Source organism: Sceloporus occidentalis, unplaced genomic scaffold, assembly GCF_023333645.1.
Source record: "Sceloporus occidentalis isolate IW3139 unplaced genomic scaffold, rSceOcc1.0.p SCAF_6, whole genome shotgun sequence".
Taxonomy (NCBI): domain Eukaryota; kingdom Metazoa; phylum Chordata; class Lepidosauria; order Squamata; family Phrynosomatidae; genus Sceloporus; species Sceloporus occidentalis.
Window position 1 is genome coordinate 93,050,587 of NW_028316986.1, and position 26,817 is coordinate 93,077,403.

Genomic DNA, 26,817 nt, shown 5'->3' on the forward strand with positions numbered 1-26,817 from the left:
CCCTGTCAGTATGTAAAGACTAGTGTATTTTTAGGCCAGTCTCAGTGTGCCTTCGTCCAGGCCCTACCTTCGTGCCTAAGGTCAACTCAGCCTTTCAGGTGTCCCAGGACATTCTCCTGCCTTCATTCTGCCCCAATCCTAAGAAGGACTTGGAAAAGACCTGGCACACATTGGATGTGCTACATCAAGAGGACTTCAACCTTAAGGTCATCTGAGATGTTGTTCATTTCCTTTCTCCCAGGCTCTTTGGGGTGCAAGGTATCTGCCTCGACTCTGACTAGGTGGATCAGGTCATGTATTCAAGAGAGCTACCGAACTTTTGATCTCACTCCACCCGAGGGGGTGATGGCACACTCAACCAGGAGTGCATCTACCTCTGCGGCCCTGGCCATTCGCGCCTCCCTGTCAGACATTTGCAGGGCGGCCACATGGAAGTCGCCTTCGACCTTCATAAGACATTACAAACTGGATGTGTCTCAGTTTGCTGAGGCGTCATTTGTAAGGAGGGTCTTCCAACAGATTGTGTTGGGGGCCATAGTCTTCCAGTTCGAGAGGGCTTTTGTAAATCCCAGTATACAGGAGGTTAGGACCCTGTCTGCTGGGAAAATGAACGTTGGTACTTACCCGTGATACGTTCATTTCCAGCAGACGAGGGTCCTAGCATCCTGCCCACCTGGGTGCTGCCTGCGGCCTCCGACTCTGCCTGCCTGTTGGTGTACCTGCCTTGTTCTTCTTGTTGCTGGATTGGTTTTTCTGAGTTCTTGTTTGTTCTTGGACTAGTTTTTTCTAAGGTGTTCTAGTTAACCCTTAGCTGATGTTACTAAAGTTCAGTTCCTTGATTGACCTTACTAGTCGCTTGGCTTGTTATTGACTGAGTCCCAGGGGGGTTAGGTCCTCCCTATATAGGGGCCGGTCTTTTGTTTATTGTCCCTGCCTACAGGAGCGAATAGGAGGAGCTTAACCCAGAATACAGGATGCTAGGACCCTCGTCTGCTGGAAATGAACGTATCACGGGTAAGTACCAACGTTCGTTTTGTGCTCTGTCTTAATGGAGCTGAATTCTTTGCTAGGGATAATTTCCTTAAAATCACTGGTTACATTCAAGAGCCATTTTTACAAAGACTATTTTAAGGAAATACAACACCCTTATAGCAAATAAAAGATACAAAGGGAAGGAAGTTGTTGATATGGTTTTGTTATAAGCAAATATATACTTGGATATCTTATTTTATCAGTATAAATCATGGCCTCAGACACTACAAGCTGATCTTGAAAGAGCATCAAATAACTAATTATACTTGTCCAATAAAATGCAAGCTAAATGTACTGCAGTCCCCCGTCCCCCCCCCCCCCCCCCCCGGGTGTTTCATGTAAGTGCTTTTTCTTTCTTTCTTTTTTTTAGAATTGGCTTGATCCTTCAAAGGAAATCAAAAGACAAATTCATAGTAAGTACTTCCATCTTTGAGAGTATTTTCATATTGTTGCTCAAATGAAGTATTGAATGTGGAAGAAAGCCGGTCATGATAACTTTTGAGTAGTACCTTTGTATTAACTCATAAGTTCAGTTGCCTGTCCGGAAACTGGATTCTTCACATTTATCTGCAATGGATGGAGATTCTAGTGATGGAAGACACCATCAACACATGAAAGAATTTATAAACAATATAGGTCAGGAGCAGCCAACTTGTAAAATAATATATCTGAAATGTGATACGTTGACAAAAATATTTTAGTAGTGTATGATCTGTTACAGCAGTGACAGCTACTAAGATGGTTCATTAGGTGTCTATCTATTAATGCTGCATTGCTCTAGAAGGGGGATTACTCAAGTATATATGGTAAGTAGCTGTAATCTGAATTTGGATGCAGTAAAAATAAATGGTTGTCATTTTCCCAGAGATCTGCTACCTTTTGTTCAGATCTTAGCCTTTGCTTTATATTCCTCCATATTACATTTGTAATTGAACAATCTCTTCAAGGAGAAATACAGTGCACCCGTGTCATACGCGGCTTTCAGCATACACGGAAATCCGTGAGGGAGCACGCAGGGCGCAAGGGGCGGCACGTCTCATTAAGACTAATGGGGCTCGCACCCATGTCGTGCGTGTGCTGCCGCGCCATGCACGAACCCCATTATTTTTCAATGGGGCTTGAGCATATACTTTTTTTTATGCGCGGGGGGGTCCGTAACGGATTTCCCGCGTAAAAAAAGGGTGCACTGTATATTTTATCTGATGTTTAGACTGTTGGAAACATATTGCATTTATATTTTTAACTGCATCAATAAATATTGGTTCTTAAGAGGCAGTTGTTGAATTTTTGTGAAGATCCATCTCATTTGTTCCTTTTAAAAGATTTATAAACTGGGTAACAGGATATGAAGAATGTAATGTTACCATTCACAAATATGCTTGTCATCTATGATAATACAGTGTGCCCGCATCATACGCGGGCATCTTTTACATGGCTTTCAGCTTATGCATTTCCTGTATAGCATGTGTGCTCCGATGCACCGCTTGCACAAGCCTCGTTATTTTCATTGGAGCTCAAGCATAGGTGAAATTTGCCTTTCTCAGCGTGGTCCGGAACAGATCCCCTGCATAAGGCAAGGGATCACTGTACACTTCTTTTCAATTTGTCATTTAAGTGGCAAAACATTATATCACAGTTGATATTGTGATTTCATCTGACTGTGAAGATACATGATGCAAATAGCATCTTCAAAAGCTATCCTCTTAAATGACCTTTTTACTCTAGAGATGAGAAGGCCAGAACTCAGTTTGTACCAAGTTACCCAATCTAAAATGGAAGCTAGAAAATAATGCCACAAAATATTTAGCCCCACTTAATGATGAAAGGCAGTATCCTTTCTTTTGTACAGAGAGACGTAGCCTCCTACTGATGGTGGATCGTTACGTGATAAATTGATAGATAAAGTAATGTGCTGGCATGGAAGTGAGTGGGATATTTATATTTTTTCTCAGCAGACAATGGATCACTAATTAAACAGACACAAATCCTCCTTGCCATTCAACAACAGAACAATACATAGATTAACATGTAAATCACTCCTCCCAACCTAGAGTCATACAGTATATATATACATCCCACTCACTTCCATACTAGCATTCTCTGAAAATGCCAGCCACAGATGCCGGTGAAACTTCAGGAATAAACACTTCTAGAACACGGCCACATAGCCTGAAAAACCCACAAAAAACTATGGATGCCACACGTGAAAGCCGTTGACTTCAGGTTGTAAGTGGTTGTTTATCACTTTAACTGTATTTTGATATATCAGAAATGAATTTACTTCCCTGATTTAGTTTCCGCAGGGGTTCCGTTCTGCCCCTCCGGATTAAAAAAAAAAGCCTCAAGTCCCATGGCTTTCATTGACCGCATGAAACTTGGCTGCTTTACTGCACCTGCATTGTTAGGAGTAATGGGGCTTGCTTTCTGCAGATGCAAGCCCACGGATGGCAAGCCCACGGTTGGGGCAGGCAGGCTGTAGTAAGTTGTTTTACTACAAATCTAAATTGATGTCTACAGTGTAACAGTCTCAAATGACCTGATTCTTTGAATCTGTAAATTAGTAAGATCAGTCATAAAGTATTTCATTAATCTCATTGAGTAAACAGCTTCCTAACTCGCTGAAGTTGTAGAGTCATCTAGTACAGTAGAAAAGACTGGACTTTCCCAAAGATTTCAGAAGCAAAATTAAATATTTTATCAGTTCTGCAAAATACTCAAATTGTTCATGCAGTGGAAATATTGATTACCGTATATACTTGACTATAAGTTGACCTCATGTATAAATTGAGGGCAGGTTTGGGGACCAAAATTATGGATTTTGATATGACTCCTGGATAAATCGAGGGTAAAACTTAGGGGCATGTCACCATGGATCTAAAGGATGAAGCAAAAGGAAATAATGCCAAAGAATTTACAGAATTCCAGTAGGCATAACTGTTTGAGCTCACCCTAAAGACTCCATAGATGAGAGAGTAGAAGGAGGGCCAGTGCTTCCAGTATAGATTATACTCTTCCTTTTCACCAGGGGATGGTTCCTGTGTGTGTGTTTGAGTTAAAGGACAGTAATTACATTGACCCATGGTTAAGTCGATTCAGGTTTTTTGAGTCAATTTTTTGACTAAAATTTCTAGACTTATACATGACTTAGCATTTTTGAGACACTTATAACTTCAACGGGGACTGTGATTAGTGGATAAACTGCTCTTCTCCACTCTGCTGTCCCTCATCCTTCTATAAAATTAATCCCCAAATTTTAAAACAGTTTATGTAAATTTTTGCCTTCAAGTGTTCCCTACACCTTCTAGGACATGTATCTGGGGTGTGTGGTTTTGTTATATATGCCCTGTCATTTAGGCCCAGAGAGGCCCCCCCTTTTTTTTAAACAAAAAGCAAAGGTCAAAAACATTGTATGGTAAGCATTTTGGAGTAATACCCCCACCCCCCACCCCATTGATGGGGTGATTTAGGATTCTTGTATCCTCAGAAACAGCCTTGGGGGAGGGCACATGCAGCCCAAGGGCCATAATTCCTTCATCTGTGCCATAGAGGGACTGGTATTTTACCTGAGTTATAGAATTTCAGATCAATAAAACCATTGATTCACAAGGAGTAATATCTTGATTTACTTGTGTTCATACAGAAGTACATAGAAGGGTATAAGAAAGAGAGACAGAATGGTATGATGATGATGATGCTGATGATTATGATGATGATGATTTTTTATTTATATCGCGCCTCTCTACAAAATGCAATCGGGGCAGCTTACAGGATTAAAATATACACTCCAAACCTTCAACCCACCCCCCCTTAAAATACAATTAAACAATGTAGAATTTAAAACATAAAGCATACTTAAAAGCAATACAATAACTGGGATGAAGTCGGAGGTCAGCAGTTAGATTTTTCCTTCCGATGGCCAGATAACTATTCAGGAAAGGCCTGCCGGAAGAGATCTGTCTTTATAGCTTTTTAAAAGCTGTTTAGAATGGTAATATGACAGATTTTGTCCGACAGGCCATTCCACAATCTGGGGGCAATAGCTGAGAAGGTCCTCTGGGAGGTCATGGAGGGCTGTAACAAATTTTTCCCTGAGGATCTAAGTGTGCAGGGAGGATTATATGGAAGGAGGCAGTCCCGAAAATAGGTTGGACCCAAGCCGTTTAGGACTTTAAAGGTGATAACCAACACCTTGTACTGGGCCCGGAAACTGATGGGCAGCCAGTGGACTGATCTTAAGATCGGTGTTATATGGCCTCTTCTGGATGTACCAGAGACTAATCTGGCTGCCATGTTCTGACCTAATTGAAGTTTCTGTACCAAGCATGAGGGTAGCTCCATGTAGAGTGCATTACAGAAATCAAGGCGTGAGATTACCAGTGTATGTACTGCAGTCTCAAGGTCCCTGACTTCCAGGAAAGGGCGCAGCTGGCGTAACAGCCGAAGCTGATAACAGGTACTCCTGACCGTCGCATTCACCTGATTTGTCATGTGAAGCGACGAATCTAGGAGCACCCCCAGACTTCGAGCATAGTCCTTTGAGGAGAGTGTGACCCCTTCTAGGACTGGAGGTTGTATCCCGATGCCTGGGTTTGGAGCCGATACCGTTAAGTACCTCCGTTTTGTCTGGATTCAGCTTCAATTTGTTTTGTATATAGTGGTTTGAACATTGGACTATGAACCTGGAGACCAGGGTTCTGTTCCCCACTCTGTAAAAAACAACAACACTGAGTGACCTTGGACAAGTCACACGCTCTCAGCCCCAAAAAACCCTGTACTAGGGTCACCTTAGGGTTACCATAATTCAAGAGCAACTTGAAGGCACACAGCAAGAAGTATTAGAAAACTTAAATAGTTTAAATAGGGTTTTGCTTTCCATAACATGTAACAAAGGAGGTAAAAGATGAAGCAAAGGAAAATAATGTAATGAATTCACAAAATTATGGTAGAGATAACTGTCCTTGTAAGTGGTTGTTACACTGTTTAGATGAGGAGGGAGCTAGCTTGTTTTCTGCTGCTCCAGAGAGTAGGACTCAGAGCAATGGATGCAAGCTACAGGAAAATAGATTTCACCTCAACATTAGGAGGAACTTCCTGACAGTAAGGGCTGTTCGACAGTGGAACACACTCCTTCCTTGGAGTGTAGTGGAGTGTCTCCTTCCTTAGAGGTCTTTAAACAGAGGCTGGATGGCCATCTGCGGGGGATGCTTTGATTGTGAGTTCCTGCAGGACGGGGTTGGACTGGATGGCCCTTGTGGTCTCTTCCAACTCTATGATTCTATAGAACTGTGGTAAATGAGTTTATGTTCTCTGTCTATCTCAGGCAGCAGATTAGAAAGAATGACAGGTAGGGGATACCATGTGCTCACTGCCACTGGGTCAGACACTTCCCCCTAGAGCCTTTCTTCCCTCCCTCTCGCTGCTTTCTTGCTTGCTTTCTTCTTCAAGAATGAAGAAGCCTGTGTACGTCACAATAGGCCACTTCATCATTAGGTGCTGGTGGATTGCCATGGGCAGAAGGGTTTTGTAAGAGAAGGTGCCTGTGGTTGCCTCATTCTCCTGTGCAGCTGCAAATGTGTATGTTCAAAGCATTTGGCCCAAGGCAGTTTGAAGGATGAAGCTGTGAACATTCGAGTGCATTGGGTTAGCTTCCTCAGGAAGTAAAATGCTTCAACCTTGCCTTGAATCTGGTAAATTTTAAGAGAATGGCCCTATAATCTTCTCATCTTGCTGAATGATGCTTTAGGAACAAGAATTGGTACTATGCTACTGCACCTCATTCCTCCCTTTCCTGCTTCCCTCAGGGATGTAATCCTGGTATGTTGAAATCAGTTTTCTGTTTCACACTGAGAGAATTTAAGCTGGCTGAGACTGAAATGCTAAATCCACCATACCCAGCATATGAGAGAAGGCTGTTTAGGCCTAGTACTTGTTTTGTTAATCATAGTTTAGGAAACCAGGATCATTAATCCATGCTGGTCCCTACTTATACTAGGCCTTTTATATATAGTCTTGATATAAAGTATTGTCCATACAAAAGTTAGGTGTTGACTTTTGTAAGAGGTGACTTTTAAAAAGAGAATCTGAATATTAGCCATCTTTAATATGTTGATGGCTAATGTACTGTATAGAAAAATTATTTCAACATGTTGGCTAACATTTTAGCCAGCAATGAACACTGCAGAGCTTGGCATTCAACCTTAGCAACTATTCATTTGGCACACATTTTCATTTTAAAAGGTCATATTTGCTGCCCATACATTCACTGATTCATGAACAGAAAAGAGAGTATATGTAAAGATTTTCGCACAGCCCACAGGCCTGGATTCCAGATAACAGCCAAATCTTGAGTTATTTTTGCATTGTTTCAAGAAATCTAGCTGATCATTTCCCCTTGTCTGAAAATAACATATTTAGCAATACCTGAGCAGATGCTTCACCCAGATGTTTGTGGCTTACCAAGGCATGGAAACCAGGGTTTTTTGTTGACTACTCAGTTTCAAAGCCATTTATTGCATTTATGAGGAGTAGAAGCTAGCTCTGAGAGAGAGAGAGAGAGAGAACCTGTATAAAAATGGTTTGAAACAATTAACAGTCCAATCCTTGGGATACTTGTGTACAGGAATAGATTTGAGGGTGTATTCACTCACCTTTCACATTTATACCTATTTTCGCCTTTGGAACTTTCCTCTTTCAGATTTCTTTTGGATGTTTACCTTTAATGTGAAGTTTTACCCACCAGATCCTTCACAGTTAACAGAAGACATCACCAGGTACATTACCAAGCATTGCTGCCTGACTGAATCATTTGTCCTATATGTTGTCTTGGAAAAAATCTGTAGTGACTGATAAAAAGTTTGTTTTTAGCATGTTTGTATATTACTTTAGTTTTTTAGCATTTTATAGTGTTGTGTCCTATTGTCAGTTTTTGATTATATGTGTTTTGATGTTCCACCCTTTGGTGGAAAGGGTGTTATAAATAAATGTTGTTGTTATTATTGTTAGAATGTTAGGTCTAGTGAGCTTATTAAAAATTGACAAGTTATAGAAGACAGAAGTAGCTTCTTACCTATATCTCTAAAATATTTGTAGATACTCTATACATGTTAGTTGCTAGTAATGTCTCCTGGCTCTGAGCATTTTTCCTGGGTCTAGGATGGTATGACAAATAATGTAGCACACCAAGGACCCGAGCGAATGGGTCAGCAAAGCTGCTTTACCTCCAGAGTTTCCCAGTTCACAAGGAGAACCTGATGGCCGCACCACCAGCTCCCAAGATGGGCCAAACACCAATAGGCAGTCCACACCACACCCTTTTGTATGAAAGGACAGACTCGCCAAAATAAGACATTTACTGTTACAAGCTGCTCCATGCCATTTTTTTTCTTTTCCACTCAAACACATGCACCACCCAAAGCCACCAATTGCCCATCTTATCTGCCAGCCCATTTGACACCCCATGCAACTGGCTATGCGATCACCCATATATATGACACATCAGTGTACCTAGTGCCACATTGGCATCATGGAGCCTCCCCCCCCATACATGCCCCCTTTTCCCCCTTCTCTCATGGCCTCTGTTGGATTGGCCAGTTAGTTAATATTATGATTAAATCCATTATATTGTTGGCGAAACTCCGAGTTGGTCATAATTTCATTTCATGGGATGTGCGGTGGGTCAATGGCATGGTAGGTTGGAAGTACAGCTAACAAGTTGTGTGCATGTGCAATCAATTTACAGTCAGGCTACAAAAAAATTATGGGCAGCTATGGCACCAGAGGCTCACCAGCCCTCGCCTTTTCACCACTGTGCAGTCTGCACATGAGTGCAGTAGTTCTCACTTTCCAACTTGAACTGGAACAAACTGGGAGTTATTTTGCTCCTGTATTTAGCCTCGGAGCATGGCTTTGTCCCAGGGTCCTCCTCTGTTGGCCAGGTATATCTTTTAAACAGGTAGGTTAAAAAATGAGTTGAAACCATGTTTTATTGTTTGTGTGGACAGCTCCCATGACACCTGTTGCAAAAGATTACTTTAGATTGGGTTGGGAATTGTGCGACTTGTGTGGACAGCTCCCATGACACCTGATGCAAAAGATTACTTGGGAATTGTGTGGCCCTGTAACTGTTGTTGAACTGAAATTCCCAGCACTCCTAGCCAGTCTAGCCAATTGTGAAGAGTGCTGGGAGTTGCAATTTAACAACATCCTAAAGGCTCTACAGTTTCCACTCCTGCTTTAGGAGAATTTCAGAGAAGAAAGATTTACATGACTGTTCTTGTTGGGAAAGGGCTGTAGGGCAAATGGCAAAAGAAGTAACGGAACAAGAACAACATTGAATCAATAGCAAATACCTAAAAACTTTAGGTCACTAGAAGGGTAAATGGAGGGTGTAACATTTTCCCCATTAAAAGAATGCTTCAATAAGATTATTTTGTTTTGAAGTAAAATACATCCTTTTCGTTGGGAATAATTTGTCCTCAGAAGATATAAATCTGATATTGTTATGGATATCTGGATACTCGGAAGCTGGAACCATTACAATGTCCACTCCCAGTTTGAGGAAAAACTCAACTTTTGACTTTCAGCTGTTTGCATTCTAACAGCTAAAGTCTTCAGACTCATCTGCTAGAAACATTCTTCTGAAACAGCAAATTCAATTTGTGACCCACCCAGTTTGCCAAATTTTGGAATGATTAGATTCTCAGAATTGTTACATTTTAAAAAAATATATGGTAAAGTCATTGTGGTGATTTGTAGTTGTTTAGTAATTAATTAGTTCAGAGAAATACTTCATGTCAGTATATTTTTGCTGTTACAGTTTTGTTTAGACAATAAATCTGCTTTGCTTCATAGTTTCATCGTAAAGCATGTATTGTGTCTGTAATTAACAGATCAGGATGTGAAGATTATCTTTCCAAATTATAAAAGTCATAGTTTAACATACAGTAATAGGCTATTCTAGAGACACGGTAGCTTAGCGGTTAAGATGCTAACTGACGATTCCAGTGTTGGTAGTTCGTGACTCAAGCGCCACATGATGGGGTGAGCTCCCATCACTAGTCCCAGCTTCTGCCAACCTAGCAGTTCAAAAGCATGTGAAAGTTCAAGTAGATAAATAGGTACCACTTTGGTGGGAAGGTAACAGCATTTTGTGCAATCATGATGGCTTTGTCAACGCTGGCTCCCTCAGCTTAGTAATAGAGATGAGCACTGCCCTCTACAGTCAGACATGATGAGACAACCTTGTCAAAGGGGAAAGCTTTATCTTTTAGTAGGCTATTCTACAGGCTGGCTTAAATACTAGGCAAAGTACAGTTGGCCCTCCTTATCCGTGGATTTTTTATCCACGGATTCAAGTATCCACAGCTTGAAAATATTCAAAAAAGGTATAAATTCCAAATAGCAAACCTTGATTTTGAGCATCCACAGGTTTTGTTATCCACGGGGGATCGTGGAACCAAACCCCAGCAGATAACAAGGTCCCACTGTAATACAGAAGATGAACATGATTACAGTAATTTTGTGATATATCTACTAGAGGTTAGAATTTTTGTGCTATTGGACCATGTTATCCGCTGGAGTTTGATTCTAGGATCCCCTGTGGATACCAAAATCCGTGGATGCTCAAGTCCCATTAAATACAGTGGCATAGTGAAATGATGTCCCTTATATAAAATGGCAAAATCAAGGTTTGGTTTTTGGAATTTATATCTTCTTGGAATATTTTCAAGTCAAGCATGTTTGAAACTGTGGATATCGTGGACTGACTGTACACAAGTTTTTATGTGCAAACAGTTCACACTTAATATTATTTTGAATTCTCTAAAGAATAGTTTTAAAGTTGTTCAGATCGCCCCTGACTTGATAAAACACAGACCTGAATCTAATTGCTAGTCCTAAGTAGGATAGACTCATTGAAGGCGAGCTGACTTACCATTAAGCAGCTGATTCAATGGATCTTTACTAATCAGGACTGTCAATTAGATCTATGACTAAATATACTTCTCAGCTTTTTAAATAAGTAAGATATGTTTGATAAATAGTTGGGTAATGTTTGTTTTGTTTTTTAGGTACTTCCTATGTTTGCAGCTTCGTCAAGATATAGCTTCTGGCCGACTACCATGTTCTTTTGTGACACATGCTCTCCTTGGTTCATACACTCTCCAAGCTGAACTGGGTGACTATGATACAGAGGAACACAACAGTGATTACATAGGGGAATTCCAATTTGCACCCAATCAGACAAAAGAGATGGAAGAAAAGGTAGTAGAGTTACACAAAACACATAGGTATGTCATCTTCTGGACAATTGAGTTGTGTTCATTTTCTCTTTTGCTGATAGAATGTGGTGGTGGATTCCTGTTGGAATGCTAATATTTAGAGTGCCATTATATTTTCTTTATATCCTTAATTTAGAACTTTTGGAAAGTTAAAGGCTGAGGAGAGTTGAGGAGGGGAGCTGTTGTTCTTAGACTTAAAGATATTCATTAGACCTTCCATGAAAATCATCCCAAGATAAGACTTAGTGAGGAAGAATAGTAGTAAACACTTAACAATGGAAAAGTTCAGATGGAGTTTGTGGTTCAAAATTTAAAACATAGTCAACAATAATCTGTCCTCACAATGAAGTTTACTAGTGGTGACTGTAGAACTTCTGCATTAGCTGCATGGTTTCCCCCTTTTACTGTGTCCAGAGCCAGATGTGTTTGAGCAGTGTGACAAATCCTTTTGAACCAATGAATTCCTGTTAGGTATAAATGGAAATACTGAATTTAACTTGAAACAGTATGGTATGTGTTTGGAATAAATCAGAATCCAGCCACAGTTATAGCTCAGTGTACAAGGTGACCTTGTAGGGGTTGACCATTATCAAACAGAATACTAGTGTAGATGGATTCAGTTTGATCAAGACTTAAATTGTTCTACATTTTAATTTTGCCTTTTCCTTTTCCCTCTCTAAAATTCTTCCAGAGGTCTGACTCCAGCACAGGCAGATTCCCAGTTCTTAGAAAATGCCAAAAGGCTTTCAATGTATGGAGTGGATTTGCACCATGCTAAGGTATTAGTAGACATTTCCATATAATATATATTTTCCCCCCCAAAATACAATAAGCCCAGGTATCCCAGCTACCTTTTGCTCAGTATGTCTACCTATGCTATTTGTAAGCATAAGAAACAGGTATTATTCTCCTTAAATCAAACTGATATGAGAATCTTAGAAGACATGGCTTGGAAAAATACTTGATGTGTGAGTTGCTTTTTCTGAATGTTGAGTATTTCATGCTGGCTTCAGCCTTAGAGAAATGATGGCGGGATACAAACCGCCGCTTTGCGGCGCTTCCCCGCCGCCGCTGCCGTTTGCTCCGCGCGGGAGCTGCAGCAGCCAAACCGCGCGGCTGCCGCGCGGAGCAAAAAAGAAGCTCCAAAATGGAGCTTCTTTTGGAGTCGCGTTTGCGACGTAGCGAGGCGCCAGGGGCGCACTCGCTACGTCACAAAGGACGCGACGCGCACGGACGCTCAGCGTCCGATACGTCAAGATGGCTGCGCCCGTATGAACAGGGCACCGCCATCTTGTACGTATTCAATACGTATTAGGGTTAGGGGGGTGCGGAAGCACCGCCCCTTCCTAACCCTAGTACGTATTGATGACGTACTATTTGGCGGTTTGTATCCCGCCATAGTTTGTGTTGGAAAACTGTGAGTGATGGCAGTGTGGGCCTGGAGATTTTTACCTCTGTAGGTCAGCTGTGCATCTTCATCATATCAAAATTGCCTGCAAAAGGCACCTTGTTTTGACCAATTTCATGGAAATAGGAAGTAGCAAGAGAGGAAGAGTGAGTCAGTTGTTTGCATTATTGCTCCCATCAAATGAATGGTTGACAAAAGGGGGATAACAGTGAATGAAGTTGGGAAAATAATACAATTATGTTCTCTGTGTGAAAACACAGCAGTGGGTAATCTGGAAGCGGATGTAGGGAAGGGATGAAACTTGAAGACAACAAGTAGATTACAACACTTTTAGATGAGAGAGGTGTGTGTGTGGGAGGGGTTATTTCTAAAGTTTAATATCTAATAATATCTTCTTGTGCTGATTTTGAATGCTAATGAACCTATCAGTAAGAAAGCGAAATTATTCTTCCCAGATAGCGATGTCTGCATAACTCAAGGATTTTGCCTATGCAGAAGCTGTAAATTCAGTTGTTAGACTTTAAAAACAAAGATCAGAATGATCTCTAAATAACCTATGAGCTTTTCATGGTGGAAAGATATTGAAAGGAGCTGAGCAGCAAAATATTTTGAGGTTGTCAGTTGGAAAGAGGAAAGAAACTTGGAGAGATGTAACTGATATAACTAGCAAGACTATGGGAAGCACTATTCAAGGATATAGACTTAAATAAAAAGAATTGAACTCTTAAGTGGAAATACCACAATATGGATTTGGTTGAGATGTAAATTGTAATTGGTTTTTTACTTCCTGTGTCTGGCATACACAGCTACAAATTTAGGCACAGAGAAGAAGGCTCACATGTTGCTTCACTCACATCAGATCACAGAGAAAAAAAACACCTCTAGTCTGATTGCATTTAGAGAGCATGTGTGTGAAGGCTGTGCAGTATGTACCTGGGAATAAAATAAGAGTTACTTCCAAATATGTCCACAAGATTGCATAATAAAGTTCTACATGCTGATCATTAAAGCATAATAGCATCTAATGTGATTTCTGTATGTCTCCTTGCTCTTAGTCTCAAGGTTTCTGTTTTGTTCTTTACACTGTCAATCTTATATTGTCTGCCTCTCTTTGTTCTTTGGATTTTTATCTCCTGTTTTCTCTTGGTTTCATTCTGTTGCCTCTTTAAAAGGTAGCAAGCCCCCTCTCCCCTACTTGCACCTTTATCATTCCAGTGACCCTTGAGACTTTTTTTCTGGCCAAGTCCTATGTACTATTTATAGCTAAGTCTATTATTTTGTTCTTGTACTGCTTTTATACTCACACTGTCTTATTTTCTTTTTTGCTCTGCTTCTGATCTCTCTTGTCTATACCTCTGCTTGTTTATGGCTATTTTTCTCTGTTTCACCTCTCATTTGTCTGATTTTTAAAAAAAACAACTCATTGTTAGCTTTGCTTCGTGCTATATAAACATACTTTGATTCCTCTCTTATGCTTAGTTTGTCATAGGTTTCTGTTATTTATTTAATAATTATTTACCCAACAATTATTTACACAATAATTAATTTTCTCACCTTATTAAAGAATGCACTAAATTTTGTGATAGATATCATTTCATTTATTGTTTCAAGTTTTGCTTTGTCTGCACTTGCTTCAGCTTTTTCTGCGGGTCATTATTGATCACCTTAATGTACTGTTTTGAAATTTTCACTAATATTGTTTCCACCAATATTCCTACAATAAGCAGATTGAAGTTGCTTTCACAATTGTCTTGATAGGATTCTGAAGGTGTGGACATTATGCTGGGAGTATGTGCCAATGGGCTACTCATTTACAAAGACAGACTCCGAATCAACCGTTTTGCTTGGCCCAAAATTCTGAAGATATCTTATAAACGCAGTAACTTCTATATCAAAGTCAGACCAACTGAGGTAAGCTTTTGGCTTTCAGAATTCACATCTAGGAAGTTGTATGAGCTGGCATGGCATAGTGATTTGAGCTCTGGACTATGACTCTGGAGACCACATTCGATCTCAATGCTCAGCCATGAAATCCACTGAGTGACCTTGGGCAAATCACACTATCTCAGCTTCAGAGGATGCCAATGGCAAATCACTTTTGAAGTGTAACAGAAATTTCAGGAAACTTAAAGATCTAGGCCTGGCATAGCAATGATTGACAAGAGGACCTAGTAAATTGAAAATCCATAAGTTTATTTCCAATTGTCGACAAAGGAAAACATTGAACTCAGTGGAATTCAAGTTCCAAAAAGCTGAGATCCCGAACAAGACAAAATGGCTCTTTTTATATTATTGAAGACAAAGAAGCTTCTTCAATACACCTGATTGGCTAATTACAATTTAAACATACAGAATTCTTACAATCAGAACAGAAATACATTCATACATTAAAACTGCATCATCACTCCTTACCCCCTCCTTTAGGAATTTAGTAGCTTCCTTCTAACCTTGCTTCTGAACATCAACAATGTATCCTTATCTTAAATTGTGTATATTATGTCTAATTCTGTTGGTGCCAGCTTCTTACAGGTCATGATGCTCTTTTTACTCCTTTGGTCTAATTTTTTCTAAACTCCAAGCCTCTATTTTAAAAACCTATTTTTCTTTAACCAAAGCGACTCCATGTTTCTATGGCTTTTTATTTCAACAAGGGATTTCCACCACAGAAGAAATGTGCCTAGAAAACCCCATGATAGGTTCACCTTAGGAATGCCATAAGTCAGAAATGACTTGAAGGCATACAGCGACAACGGAAATATGGCCAATCTTTCAATGCCTACACCAGGAACTGGACGGGGGAGTGTGTCTCTGTTAGTTTTGCTGGACCTCTCAGCAGCCTTTGATACTGTCAACCACAGTACTTTTCTGGGATGCCTCACTGGGATCGGAGTTGGACAAACTGTTTTACAGTGGCTCTGTTTTCTTCCTGGAGGGGTGACCTCAGAAGGTGGTACTGAGAAACTCCTGCTCGCCCCCCCTGCCCATTGGCCTGTGGAGTTCCACAGGGTTCTGTTTTGTCCCCTATGCTATTTAATATATACATGAATCTGTTGGGAGAGGTTATCATAGGGTTTGGGTTATGGTGCTATCAATATGCTGATGATACCCACCTCTACTCTTCATTTCCAATCCTATCCAAGGAGGTTGTCCTGATCCTAAACCTGAGTCTGTCAGCAGTAATGCACTGGATGAGGGCAAACAAATTGAAAATTCACACAAGACAGACGTGCTCCTGGTCAATCAGGGAATAGGCAGTTCAGGGACTAGGGATTAGGCCTGTGTTAGATGGGCTTAAACTCCCACTGAAGACACAGGTTCAGAGTTTGAGTTTACTTCAAGAGTAGGAGCAGAGCAGTGGAGGACAAAGAGTCTTGGAGATGTTTCATGAGCAGGGTCGCCATGGGTCGAGATCGACTCGCGGGCAGTTAACAACAACAACCACAACAAAAAACTGCTATTTAAATGCTTACTTTTTTATGTTTTTAATTTTATTGTTCTTTTAAACTCTGAGCTGCTTTGAGTCCCAGTTTTGGGGGGAAAGTGGGATATAAACAAATTGATTAGGAGGAGGACAAATTAACTATATTTTAACCTTTGTTTATGTCATTTTTCCAGTTGGAACAGTTTGAGAGTACTATTGGTTTTAAACTGCCAAACCATCGGGCTGCAAAGAGATTATGGAAGGTCTGTGTGGAGCATCATACTTTTTATAGGTAAACCTTTCATGTTCTTTAATAATTGGATATTGGATTCCTGTCTCTATCCTCCTTAAAGTAAAAAAATGTCTTTGGAAGATACTTTTGAGCAAGAATGGCCTGTAGGAAAATAAATTAAGACATTCCTTTGCTCTTGAACAAAATTCTGCAATTACTGCATTTCAGTAATTCAGGTTGTTTGTGTCACACATATATTTTTAAATGGCTTTAATAATATCTTTATACTGAAATACATTTTCCCTCAAATTGCAAGGTATTTTAGATAAAAAATCTTGTCTTCTTAAAATGATCTCTTTCTTCATGTGCAAGAGATCAAAACTAACTTTTACTTTTTGTCTGTTATTATTATCCTGTGTTAGAATTTTTGCAGTCCTACATAAAATGTTGGTAGTGATCTGGTAGTTTCTACAGAACAAGCAATGTTGTACTGTAATATGTTTGGTTTGGTCCTTTCTATGTTGGCAAAAAGTTCAAAATGGACAACATGGGAATGAGAAAGAAACCTTGCAGACAAACAAAGAAGGAACTTGGGGAGCGGGTATGCAGGTGACTGAGAAACTGTTTGAAATTTAAAGTAATGAGTAGGGAAAAAATCACGTTATGTCCTACATAGACCCCCCCCCCCCCCCGGACTCACTAGTATACAGAGATCCTTGGCCTACAGAATAGCTATTTCCCTTTCTTGTCTTTGACTCCTTTTATAAAAGATGAAGTTAGATGTATTCAGTTTGCTAGCAGGCAGCATAGCCAGTACAGGAGTCTAGATTCCAAAGCCCAAATACTATATATACTTATGTATAAGTCTAGAAATTTTATTCAAAAATTGACCCCAAAAATCTGGGTCAATTTATCCATGGGGTAATGTAAGTACTGTATTTTTAATCTTATCAAAAAAGGAACTATCCTGTTCTCTGAGCAGAGTAGTGCAAGGTGAGAGCTTAGTCAATCCTGAGAGCACATAAAAGCAGTATTGACTCCCTGTACTTTCTCATCCATCCAGCCTTTAGGGTGAGCACAACCACTTATGCCTCCCAGAATTTTATACATTCCTTGGTATCATTTTCCTTTGCTTCATCCTTTACATCCTTCCATTATATGTATTATAAGTTTTGCCCTTGATTTATCCATGGGGGTCATATTAAAATCCATAATTGTCCCCAAAACCTGCCCTCAATTTATAGTTGAGTATATAGGATAAATAAATTCCTGTTCCAGCTGTGCCCTGGTAACCAGAAGGTGCTGACACTGTTACAGTGCTTTGACCTGCAGAATGCTGCTGCACTTTAACTACCTTCCTTCCAGTGAGAGCATCATCATCCGGTCCAGGGATGAAGCCATAATACTATCCAAAACATTTACGTCCTTCTACCAGATCCATATAATTATTGAAGGCATACTGTAATAATTCAGTTCATCACTGAAGTGCAAGCAGGTTTGAATTTTAAGGCCATTCTGTTCTATATTTGGTGTCTGATCAAGAAGGTGTAGCCACTGGGTCTGCCAAGAAAGGTAGACCTGGCCTTTAAGGCACATGACTAGGTATGCCCCTCTGTTTTTTTCCCTTCATGAATAAAAATACTTTCTTAACAATGTATTTCCATGAAGTTCTTCTCTTGTGTCTTTACTTTGTAGTAGCTTTTGGGTATGGTTAATGTAGCAGGATTTTATTTAAGCCACATTAAGCATAAATGGCAAGAAATTGCATGCAGATAAGCACATACAAATTCATGTATGGAAACTGAGGGGACGTTGTAGTCAGACATTTCAGCAGTATGAGGTAGATTTCCTACAAAAGTATTTGGCATTTCATATGTTATCAAACACATCTAGGTATTTAAAAAGACAGGCGCAAAATGTACCATATTTTCCTCTGTTCTGATATCTCATTGGATGTTTTCCTGTGTGATAGGGTGACTATCAGCTCTTCTTCATGATCTCTGTGCCTCACACAATTGGGGTACTGTACCTGTGCAGAGACTCCATTCAAAAGCTGAAAAGCTGAGCAAATTGGCAGAAGCCCCATCCACTCCCATGCATTGAGCATGCCCAACCCCACCAATCTAGCTCCTCCTTCAGTTCTCTTTCCACTGCAAGAGAAACATCCCCTTCGTTTTGCTCCTGAGCTGAGTAGATTTCTACTGTACGGTAGACTTTTTGTCTCTTTTTCCTTTCCCTTTCTGTACGGTAGATTTTTGTCTTTTCCCCCCACTTTTTGAGCATTGCCCTCTAAAATTTTGATTATTGTGAGAGATAAGTGTTCCCGGCTCAGATGGCCCTACCACTCCTAGACCTCTTATGACCGACCTTTTTAAGCATTGTTCTGAATGTGACCGGAATATTGCTTTCAATGATGATCATTCTAAATGCCTTTTTTGTTTAGGGGAGGCCCATATCTCTGATAAGTGCCCCCATTGTAGAGCTTTTAATGCAGTGACTCTTAGGAATAGAACCTCCAAACTTAAATCTTTCTTGTGGGAGCTCTCCCTTTCTGTTGCCCAAAAATCCGCTCTGGCTTTAGATCCTTTGGGTAAAATTCTCATCCACAAACTTCCAAGGATTCCCAAAATTTCAAGGCCTTCAACGTTGACAACTATTACCTCGACATTGACATTAATTTCAGCTTCCATATCATCGGCGGCATTGACGTTGACGACCTCAATATTGCAGCCATCTTCTTCAGAGTCATCATTGCCACAAGAGGTCCCCTGTTTCTCAACAGAGACCTTAGAAAGCCAAAAAGGGGCCTGACGCTTCTCCTGTCTCCAACAAACCCAAGAAGAAGCCTAAACCTAAGGTGGCGGCTGTCCCTTCAACTTTTTCGGCCCCGATGCCGACATCGGCCTCAGCCTCATCTTTGTTGTCTGCTCTGGCATTGACATCAATAGCTTTAGCTGCGGCTAAGCTTGACTCCACCTTGGCTTTCCTCATGCCCACCTTGACATCAGCTGATGATTTGCCATCCCCCATCCCAGTAACTGTTTTAGACTTGGCATTGGGGGCTCTGGACTCGACGTCTATGGCTATCTCTATGCCTACGCCCTCGCCTGTTGCTACTCTGGTCCCGACGACAATCTCTCCTCTGCCTCCCATCCCAGCTACGGTACCGGCACAGATCCTGGCAATTCCACTGAGAGCATACAGACTCTCCTTTTCGCCTCTGCCTCCGCCTCCTCGAAGGCAGTCACCGGCCAGAGTCCACAGGTCCCCTTCGCCTCGAGACCGAGACGGATACAGATACGACTCACCTCATTCCTTGGGCTCCTATATCGCTTGTTATCAAGCTGAAGAATATTGGAGAGAACGGCCCTCATCATACAGATTCTACTCTCCTTCCTATAGAGATCGGTATCATTACCGCAATCTCAGCGATGACTCCCCTTCTCGCTATCGACACCACTCTCGCTCACCTTCTCAACGTCATTCTCAATCACCTTCTCGGCGTCATTCTCGCTCTCCTAGAGATGATGGCCGCTACCGCACCTCGTCACCACCACCTAGAACTACAGCCACTATCTCCCGCCCTCCAGCTTCACCCATTTGTTCTACAATGGAGACCCTTGTCTTGACGTCAACCTCAACATCAATGGTGACACCCATCCCGTCAATAATCCCGATTATACCCTTGACATTGATGGTCCCATTCTCAATTCCTCAGGTAGTTCCATTTGTAGCCCTCTCTGTACCTAAGGTGCTACACTCTACTGAGGAATCCACATATGAGCCAGAGCTATCCCCTCATTCTCCATCACCGGTGATAGCTTCTCCTCAGGAAGAGGTTGAAGATACCACGCCTCAGTCTCCCGTCGAGGACGTTCACCTTTTCTCAGATGTTGTTGACATGATGTCCAGGGCCATAGGTCTCCACGTTGACCAATCTCCTAAACCTCCTAAGGACCCGGTTTATGGTATTTTGCCTATTCCTAACCAACCGGTGGTCCTTCCATTTTTGGCCTTCTTGTCTGATGTAATGGCCCTATCATGGCACAGACCTGCCTCTATGCCCCTGGTGTCTAAGAAACTTGAGGGCATGTACAAGGTTCAACTGGATACAGCTCCATACCTTTTCACCCATCCTGTACCCAATTCTCAGGTAGTTGAATCCACCCTTCCCTTACACTGGGGATCAGTTCCGGATCCTCCCATGTAAAGGAACAAAGACAGATGCTCGTGCCTGTGGAGGTGCGGCGGCGGAGCGCGGGATGCACGCCGCAGGAGCGTGTACCATTGTTTCCTTCTGGCGTGCGCCTCCCTCACTTCCATCACAGTGTAGACAAAGATGGCAGATGTATGGACATATTCGGATGCAGATTCTATTCTTCTGCTGCCCTGCAAAGGCCACCAACCTCCAAGCCTGTATGGCGGCTTATCAGAAGTTTCTGTGGGACAAAATGGCTTCCTTCATCCCCTCTCTGCCTGAAGAACAAAAATCTGCAGCTGTGGACGTCTGTGCTGAGGCCCTCTCTTTAGTTAACCAACAGCTCCACTCAGCACGACACTCAGTCAACTGCTCAGCTAAAATCACTTCCGGTGCCGTCACCCTTCGCAGGTTTGCCTGGCTCAGGTCCACAGATCTTACTGATGAAGCCAGAAACAAAATTGAAGACCTTCCCTTTGATGGTGAGGGCGTGTTTGCAGCCAATACAGACGACTCTCTCGGCACTCTGGCCAAAAATCGTCTAACTGGTAAACGCCTTGGGCTGACCGCAAATAAACAACAATACAAGAGACGCCAATGGCGTGACAAATTGGCCCCTTATTATTATTCTCAACTGCGTTCTGGAAATTCATCCCAATATAAGGGCTCTTCATAACAATCTTCAAGAAGACCCTATGAACAACACAACAAACAACAAAACAATCAGCAGCAACAACGTCAAAACCAACAACAATCTTCGAAGAAGCCTTCTTCTGAGTCCCATTTTTGACAACTCCACCGAGATGACGACACCATCGTCCATCCTCTCTCTCCCTCTGTCTGCTCCCTGACTTAGACTATCCAGCTTTTACGACCAATGGTGTCAAATCACCTCCAACACCTGGGTCCTTACCATCATTCGTTTGGGTTATGCCATAGAATTCTCAAATATTCCTCCATATGGTGTTTTCTGTTCCTCTCCCTTTTCCCCTACTCTCCAGGAAGAGATCGTCTTTCTTCTCGACAAAGGTGCCATCCAACATATTCCACCCAGTTCCAGGCTGGACAGATTCTTTTCTCGGTACTTCACAGTTCCAAAATGAGGTGGTGGGCTCCGTCCCATTCTGGACTTGAGAGGGGACAACTCTTACATCAAACCTCCCAAGTTCAAGATGTTAACTCTCCAGTCTGTTCTCCCCTTCCTCCATCAAGGAGATTGGTTTGCATCGATCGATCTGAAAGATGTGTACTTCCACATCAGTATCAGACCACAACACCACAAATTTCTTCAATTTGCTGTTGATGGAGATCTCTTTCAATATACCGCTTTCCCCTTCGGCCTCTCCACTGCCCCACGCGTGTTCACCAAATGCATGGCGGCAGTCATCTCTCACCTTTGAATACAGGAAATAATGATTTTTCTGTATCTCAACGACTGGCTGCTGGTGTCGTCCTCTCGAACTCAGTTGTTAAAGACATTCATGTCACTTTGTCTCTCATCACCGACTTGAGCCTCACCATCAATCCCACCAAGTCTATCCTCCAACCAGTCAGAGTGATAGAATATTTGGGCACATCTCTCGACTCTATCATGGCACGTGCCTATCTGCCCATCAGAAGGGCAGACTCCTTCAGGGATCATCTCCGTCTGGTCCTCTCCAAGGTCTGTCCTACAACAAGGGACATTCAGCAGCTTCTAAGCTACATGGCGTTCACCACGGCTGTGGTCTGTCTCTCCCGCCTGAGGTTCAGGCCCCTCCAAAGATAGTTTCTTTCTGTTTTCAATCACCTCAAAGACAAACAATCCAAGAGACTTACCATTCCCCATCAGATCAAGGACTCTCTCTCCTGGAGGCGTATTCCTGACAATGTCTTCAAGAGAATGCCCTTCCAGGCCCCGGAACCTTCTACAATGGTCACCACAGATGTGTCCATGATGGGCTGGGGCGCTCACCTCAAAGATCTCTGTGTTCAAGGTTGTTGGTCTCCCTCGGAGAAAGAGATGCACATCAACGCCCTCAAACTCCTGGCTGTGATCAAGGCCTTTTGGGCCTTCAAACCCCATCTTCTTCACAGAATTGTACAAGTGGTGACAGTTAACACAACAACAGTCTGTTACATCAACAAACAAGGCGGCACAAATTCCTCTGTCCTACCTCAGCTAGCTCAACAACTTTGGACTTGGTGCCACCATCGCTCCGTCCACCCAATGGTGATTCATCTTGCCAGCAAAGAATGTCTTGGCAGACTCTCTCAGCAGGGACAAGGTCCTTCAACATAAATGGGCTCTGTCTGCTCAAACCTTCCAACTTCTCGCCTCCCGATGGGGGACTCCATCCTTGGACCTCTTCACCACTCTGGACAATGCCCAGTGCCCACAATTCTGCACCAGGGCAGGCAGGGGATACAGCTCCCTGGGAGATGCATTCCTACACAGTTGGAACCGAGACTTCCTCTATGCCTTCCCTCCACAACCACTTGTGGCGAAGATTGTGACCAAGATGACCAGAGAAAGAGCCAGTGCGATTCTGCTGGCCCCCTTCTGGCCAAGACAACCCTGGTTCACCCCCCGCTCCACCTGCCCAGGAGTCAATACTTCAAACTCCCGAATTGGCCGGACCTTCTGTCTCACTCTCACGGAGTGGTCCTTCATCCAGACCTCCTCAGCTTACGCCTGACAACTTGGAGGATCAGACTCTGAACTCCCCTGGATTGTCAGCTTCTAGAAAAGACTCTACTAAACAATCCTACTCTTACAAATGGAATCATTTCTGTGAATTTGCTGCAGTTAGAGCTAAACCGTCTAGTCCTGTGAGCCTTTCTACAGCCTTACACTTCCTTTTTCACTTTCATGATCAAAGTTTGGCCTTCTCCTCTCTCAAAGTCTATTTGTCTGCCATTGTCGCCAATCAGCCTCCCAGTTCACCATCAGCTCTCCTTTTCACTTCACTGACTATGAAAAGGTTCTTCAAAGGTCTCCATCATCTCTATCCTCCGATGCCTCCTTTGGCCCCGATATCGTCTCTATCTTTTGTGCTTACGCAGCTAACTAGGCCTCCCTTTCAACCCTTGGGCTCAGCCTCTCTGAGACTGTTGACACTAAAGGTGTCTTTCCTTGTGGCCATTACTTCAGCCAGACGTGCTTCTGAATTGACAGCGCTGTGCTCTGACGAGCCTTTTCTTGTTTTCCACAGAGACAAAGTGATTCTCTAACTAAAAGATTGTATGTACAGCGCTGTGTAAATTTACAGCGCTTTATAAATAAAGGTTAATAATAATAATAATAATTCTCCAAACAGACATCTCATTCCTCCCTAAGGTGGTTTCCCCTTTCCACCTGTCTCAGGACATTATTCTACCCAATTTCTACCCAGACCCGTCTACACCTCTGGAAAAGACTATGCACATGCTGGATGTTCGCTGTGCTCTGGCGTTTTATGTCCAATGTTCTGCTGAGTTCAGATTGACTAACAAGTTGTTCATTTGTTACGACAGATCCAGAAAGGGACACCCTGTTTCTGTACAAAGATTTTCAAAATGGTTTGCTCAGACTATTTCTCTGGCTTATGAGCTGGCCAAACGCCCTCTTCCTGTTGGTGTACGTTCACACTCAACCAGAGCTGTTGCTTCCTCTGCTGCTTTCCTTAAAGGCGTCCCTCTACCTGATGTCTGCAAGGCAGCCATGTGGTCCCAGCCTTCCACTTTTGTTCAGCACTACCGGTTAGATTCCAGGTCTCGTCGAGATGCCAGTTTTTGTCGTGCTGTCCTTTCCTCTATTTTGCAGTGACCTTCCCACCTCCTTAGGTTAGCTTTTTAGTCACCCAGTTGTGTGAGGCACAGAGACCACCAAGAAGAAGAAAGGTTACTCACCTGTAACTGTGGTTCTTCGAGTGGTCATCTGTGCCCTCACACAAATCCTGCCCTACCTCCCCTCGGTCAGGTCCCTGCCATGTTTTTGCAGCAGACTTGAACTGAAGGAGGAGCTAGATTGGCGGGGTTGGGCATGCTCAGTGCATGGGAGTGGGTGGGGCTTCTCCCAATCTGCTCAGCTTTTCAGCTTCCGAATGGAGTCTCTGCACAGGCACAGTACCCAATTATGTGAGGGCACAGATAACCACTCAAAGAACCACAGTTACAGGTGAGTAACCTGTTCTTATAGTCCAGAAATACATCTCTGAATATGGTATGTTTTCTTTTTGGGGTTACAGACTTGTATCACCAGAACAGCCTGCAAAGGCCAAATTCCTGACATTGGGTTCCAAGTTCCGCTACAGTGGCCGTACTCAAGCACAGACACGGCAGGCAAGCAATCTCATAGACAGACCTGCTCCATATTTTGAACGGACCTCCAGCAAACGTGTTTCCAGGAGTCTTGATGGTGGTAAGAATATGACGGAAACCCATAACTTCCTTATTACCTGAAGAAGTAACTAATATTTCAGTAAGATGTAAATCTGTTTTGTTTATCATGCTTAATATATCTAGCACAAATAGATTAGTTTTGAAAAACCATGATCAAAAGGAAAACAAGAATAGTGCTGTTCGGCAAAAACTTGCATGATTTCACCGCCCCCGAGAGTTCATACAGTACAAAATAGGATAGAAAGCAACCCTCATGCTTCTGTCTGCACAAGATGTTGTACAAGCACTTACTGAAGTGGATGGACATTAATAATTCAGAGTCAAATCTTGTTTTTTTCCTGTATCACTCTTAATAAGTATTGAACATGCCTTTTGTGAGTAGGGGACACCTTTGCATCCAGCCTAATATTGCTGTGTGTTTTAATTAACAACCATTAGGGTGGCACTCATGTAGGTAATTGTTATTGTTATTATTAGCTGTTATGCTAAAGTTGCTGGCATTGGAGCCTGATCTTAACTGTGTGTGAAAATATTTGACTAAAAATCCTTTGCTGTTATTAAGCCCTCCCATAATATTTTTAATTAGAATTATTCTGGATAATATCATGTTGGCTGCCAGTTCATATGTCCTGCTGGATTTCTTCTGTTTTATTGGTTACTTGTACTTCTGGTTTGCTGTGTTGTTGGACACTTATGGTTAGGGCTAAGTTTTTAGGCCTTGATGTTCAGTACCATAATCTGGAGGTTACTGCTAAGTTTTCTAGCTTTTCCCAATTTACCCCACTTTCTTGCATCTGATCATTCCATGGCTCATATATCAGACTTTTTTCCAAACTCATAGCTGCTTCCTCACAAAGCATCTGTAACATTGAACAAATCCTTTCCCTATTCCCAGAAATGTCAAAGTTTCATAGAACATAGCAGCTTTTCAATTCTGACCCTTGGCACTCTCAGAGCAAACAAATTCTTAAATAATAATAATAATAATAATAATAATAGCTATATACAGTCCGCCCTTGGCACACAGGCCCACACCCCATTCATCCAAATGGGGCATGCCACCCTGCGCACTCCCACGCAGCTTTCAGCATATGCTAAAAGTTGTATATGACGCGGGCGCGCTGTAAATATATTGAATAATCTAAGACGTTCAGTCACTTACAGCAAAATCCCATGTATATTTATGCAAGATATATGTTTATGCAAAATATAGCTGTGTTCAGTGTAGAATTTGGCTTCTGCAGAAACAGTAATCAATTTCCTTGTCCTCTAGAGTTAATGAGCAACCATTCATCAGTGCATTCTGAAGTACCAAGTAAAATAGAACCATAGTAGAAGTTACCATTTCATACCCCTTATTTGTATACAGTAAATAAAATATATTTATTGGTATAAATAAATAATAAGTCTAGCCATGCCCATCAAAAAGCAACATGTGTTGGTTTAATGTAATATTTTTATTATATATTTTGCAAATATAATTTATCATAAATTCTCTAGAGAAAATAAAGTTAAATATTCAGAGGAATCTTGTTGTAATATATACTCCAAGAATTACTAACTTGTTAGTAAGTATTTAGGACTAACACTTAAAGTTAGTTTAGAAGTGAGTGTGTAGAGAGTGTGTAGTGGGGCAGAATTTAATTGTTAGAAAGATCTCCATGTGAAATACATTATTTATTTGTTTGTTTGTTTGTTTGTTTATTTCAAGGATTTATATTCTGCCTTTCTCCCACAATGGGATTCAAGGCGGGTTGCAGTAATTTAAAATACAGAAGTAAAACTGTTAATTTACAACAGTTAAAATTATTAAACATTATTAATAATAAAACTTAAGTTAAAACCAGAACAAATAAAAGTCAGCCACCAAACGCCTGCCTAAATAAA

At 41.7% G+C, this 26,817-nt stretch overlaps 1 protein-coding gene across 12 annotated transcripts in view; it reads left to right on the forward strand.

Moving 5' to 3' along the window:
• Nucleotides 1–26,817, forward strand: part of LOC149311114 (band 4.1-like protein 2) — a 139,072-nt gene that overhangs the window by 75,863 nt on the left and 36,392 nt on the right. For all 12 annotated transcript variants that reach the window (XM_089530378.1, XM_089530379.1, XM_089530381.1 and 9 more), the window contains exons 5-11: nucleotides 1,403–1,445; nucleotides 7,727–7,802; nucleotides 11,100–11,318; nucleotides 12,001–12,088; nucleotides 14,476–14,628; nucleotides 16,333–16,430; nucleotides 24,777–24,949. In XM_089530378.1, coding sequence (XP_089386504.1) covers nucleotides 1,403–1,445; nucleotides 7,727–7,802; nucleotides 11,100–11,318; nucleotides 12,001–12,088; nucleotides 14,476–14,628; nucleotides 16,333–16,430; nucleotides 24,777–24,949 — 850 coding nt within the window. The remainder of the gene's footprint in view (nucleotides 1–1,402; nucleotides 1,446–7,726; nucleotides 7,803–11,099; nucleotides 11,319–12,000; nucleotides 12,089–14,475; nucleotides 14,629–16,332; nucleotides 16,431–24,776; nucleotides 24,950–26,817) is intronic.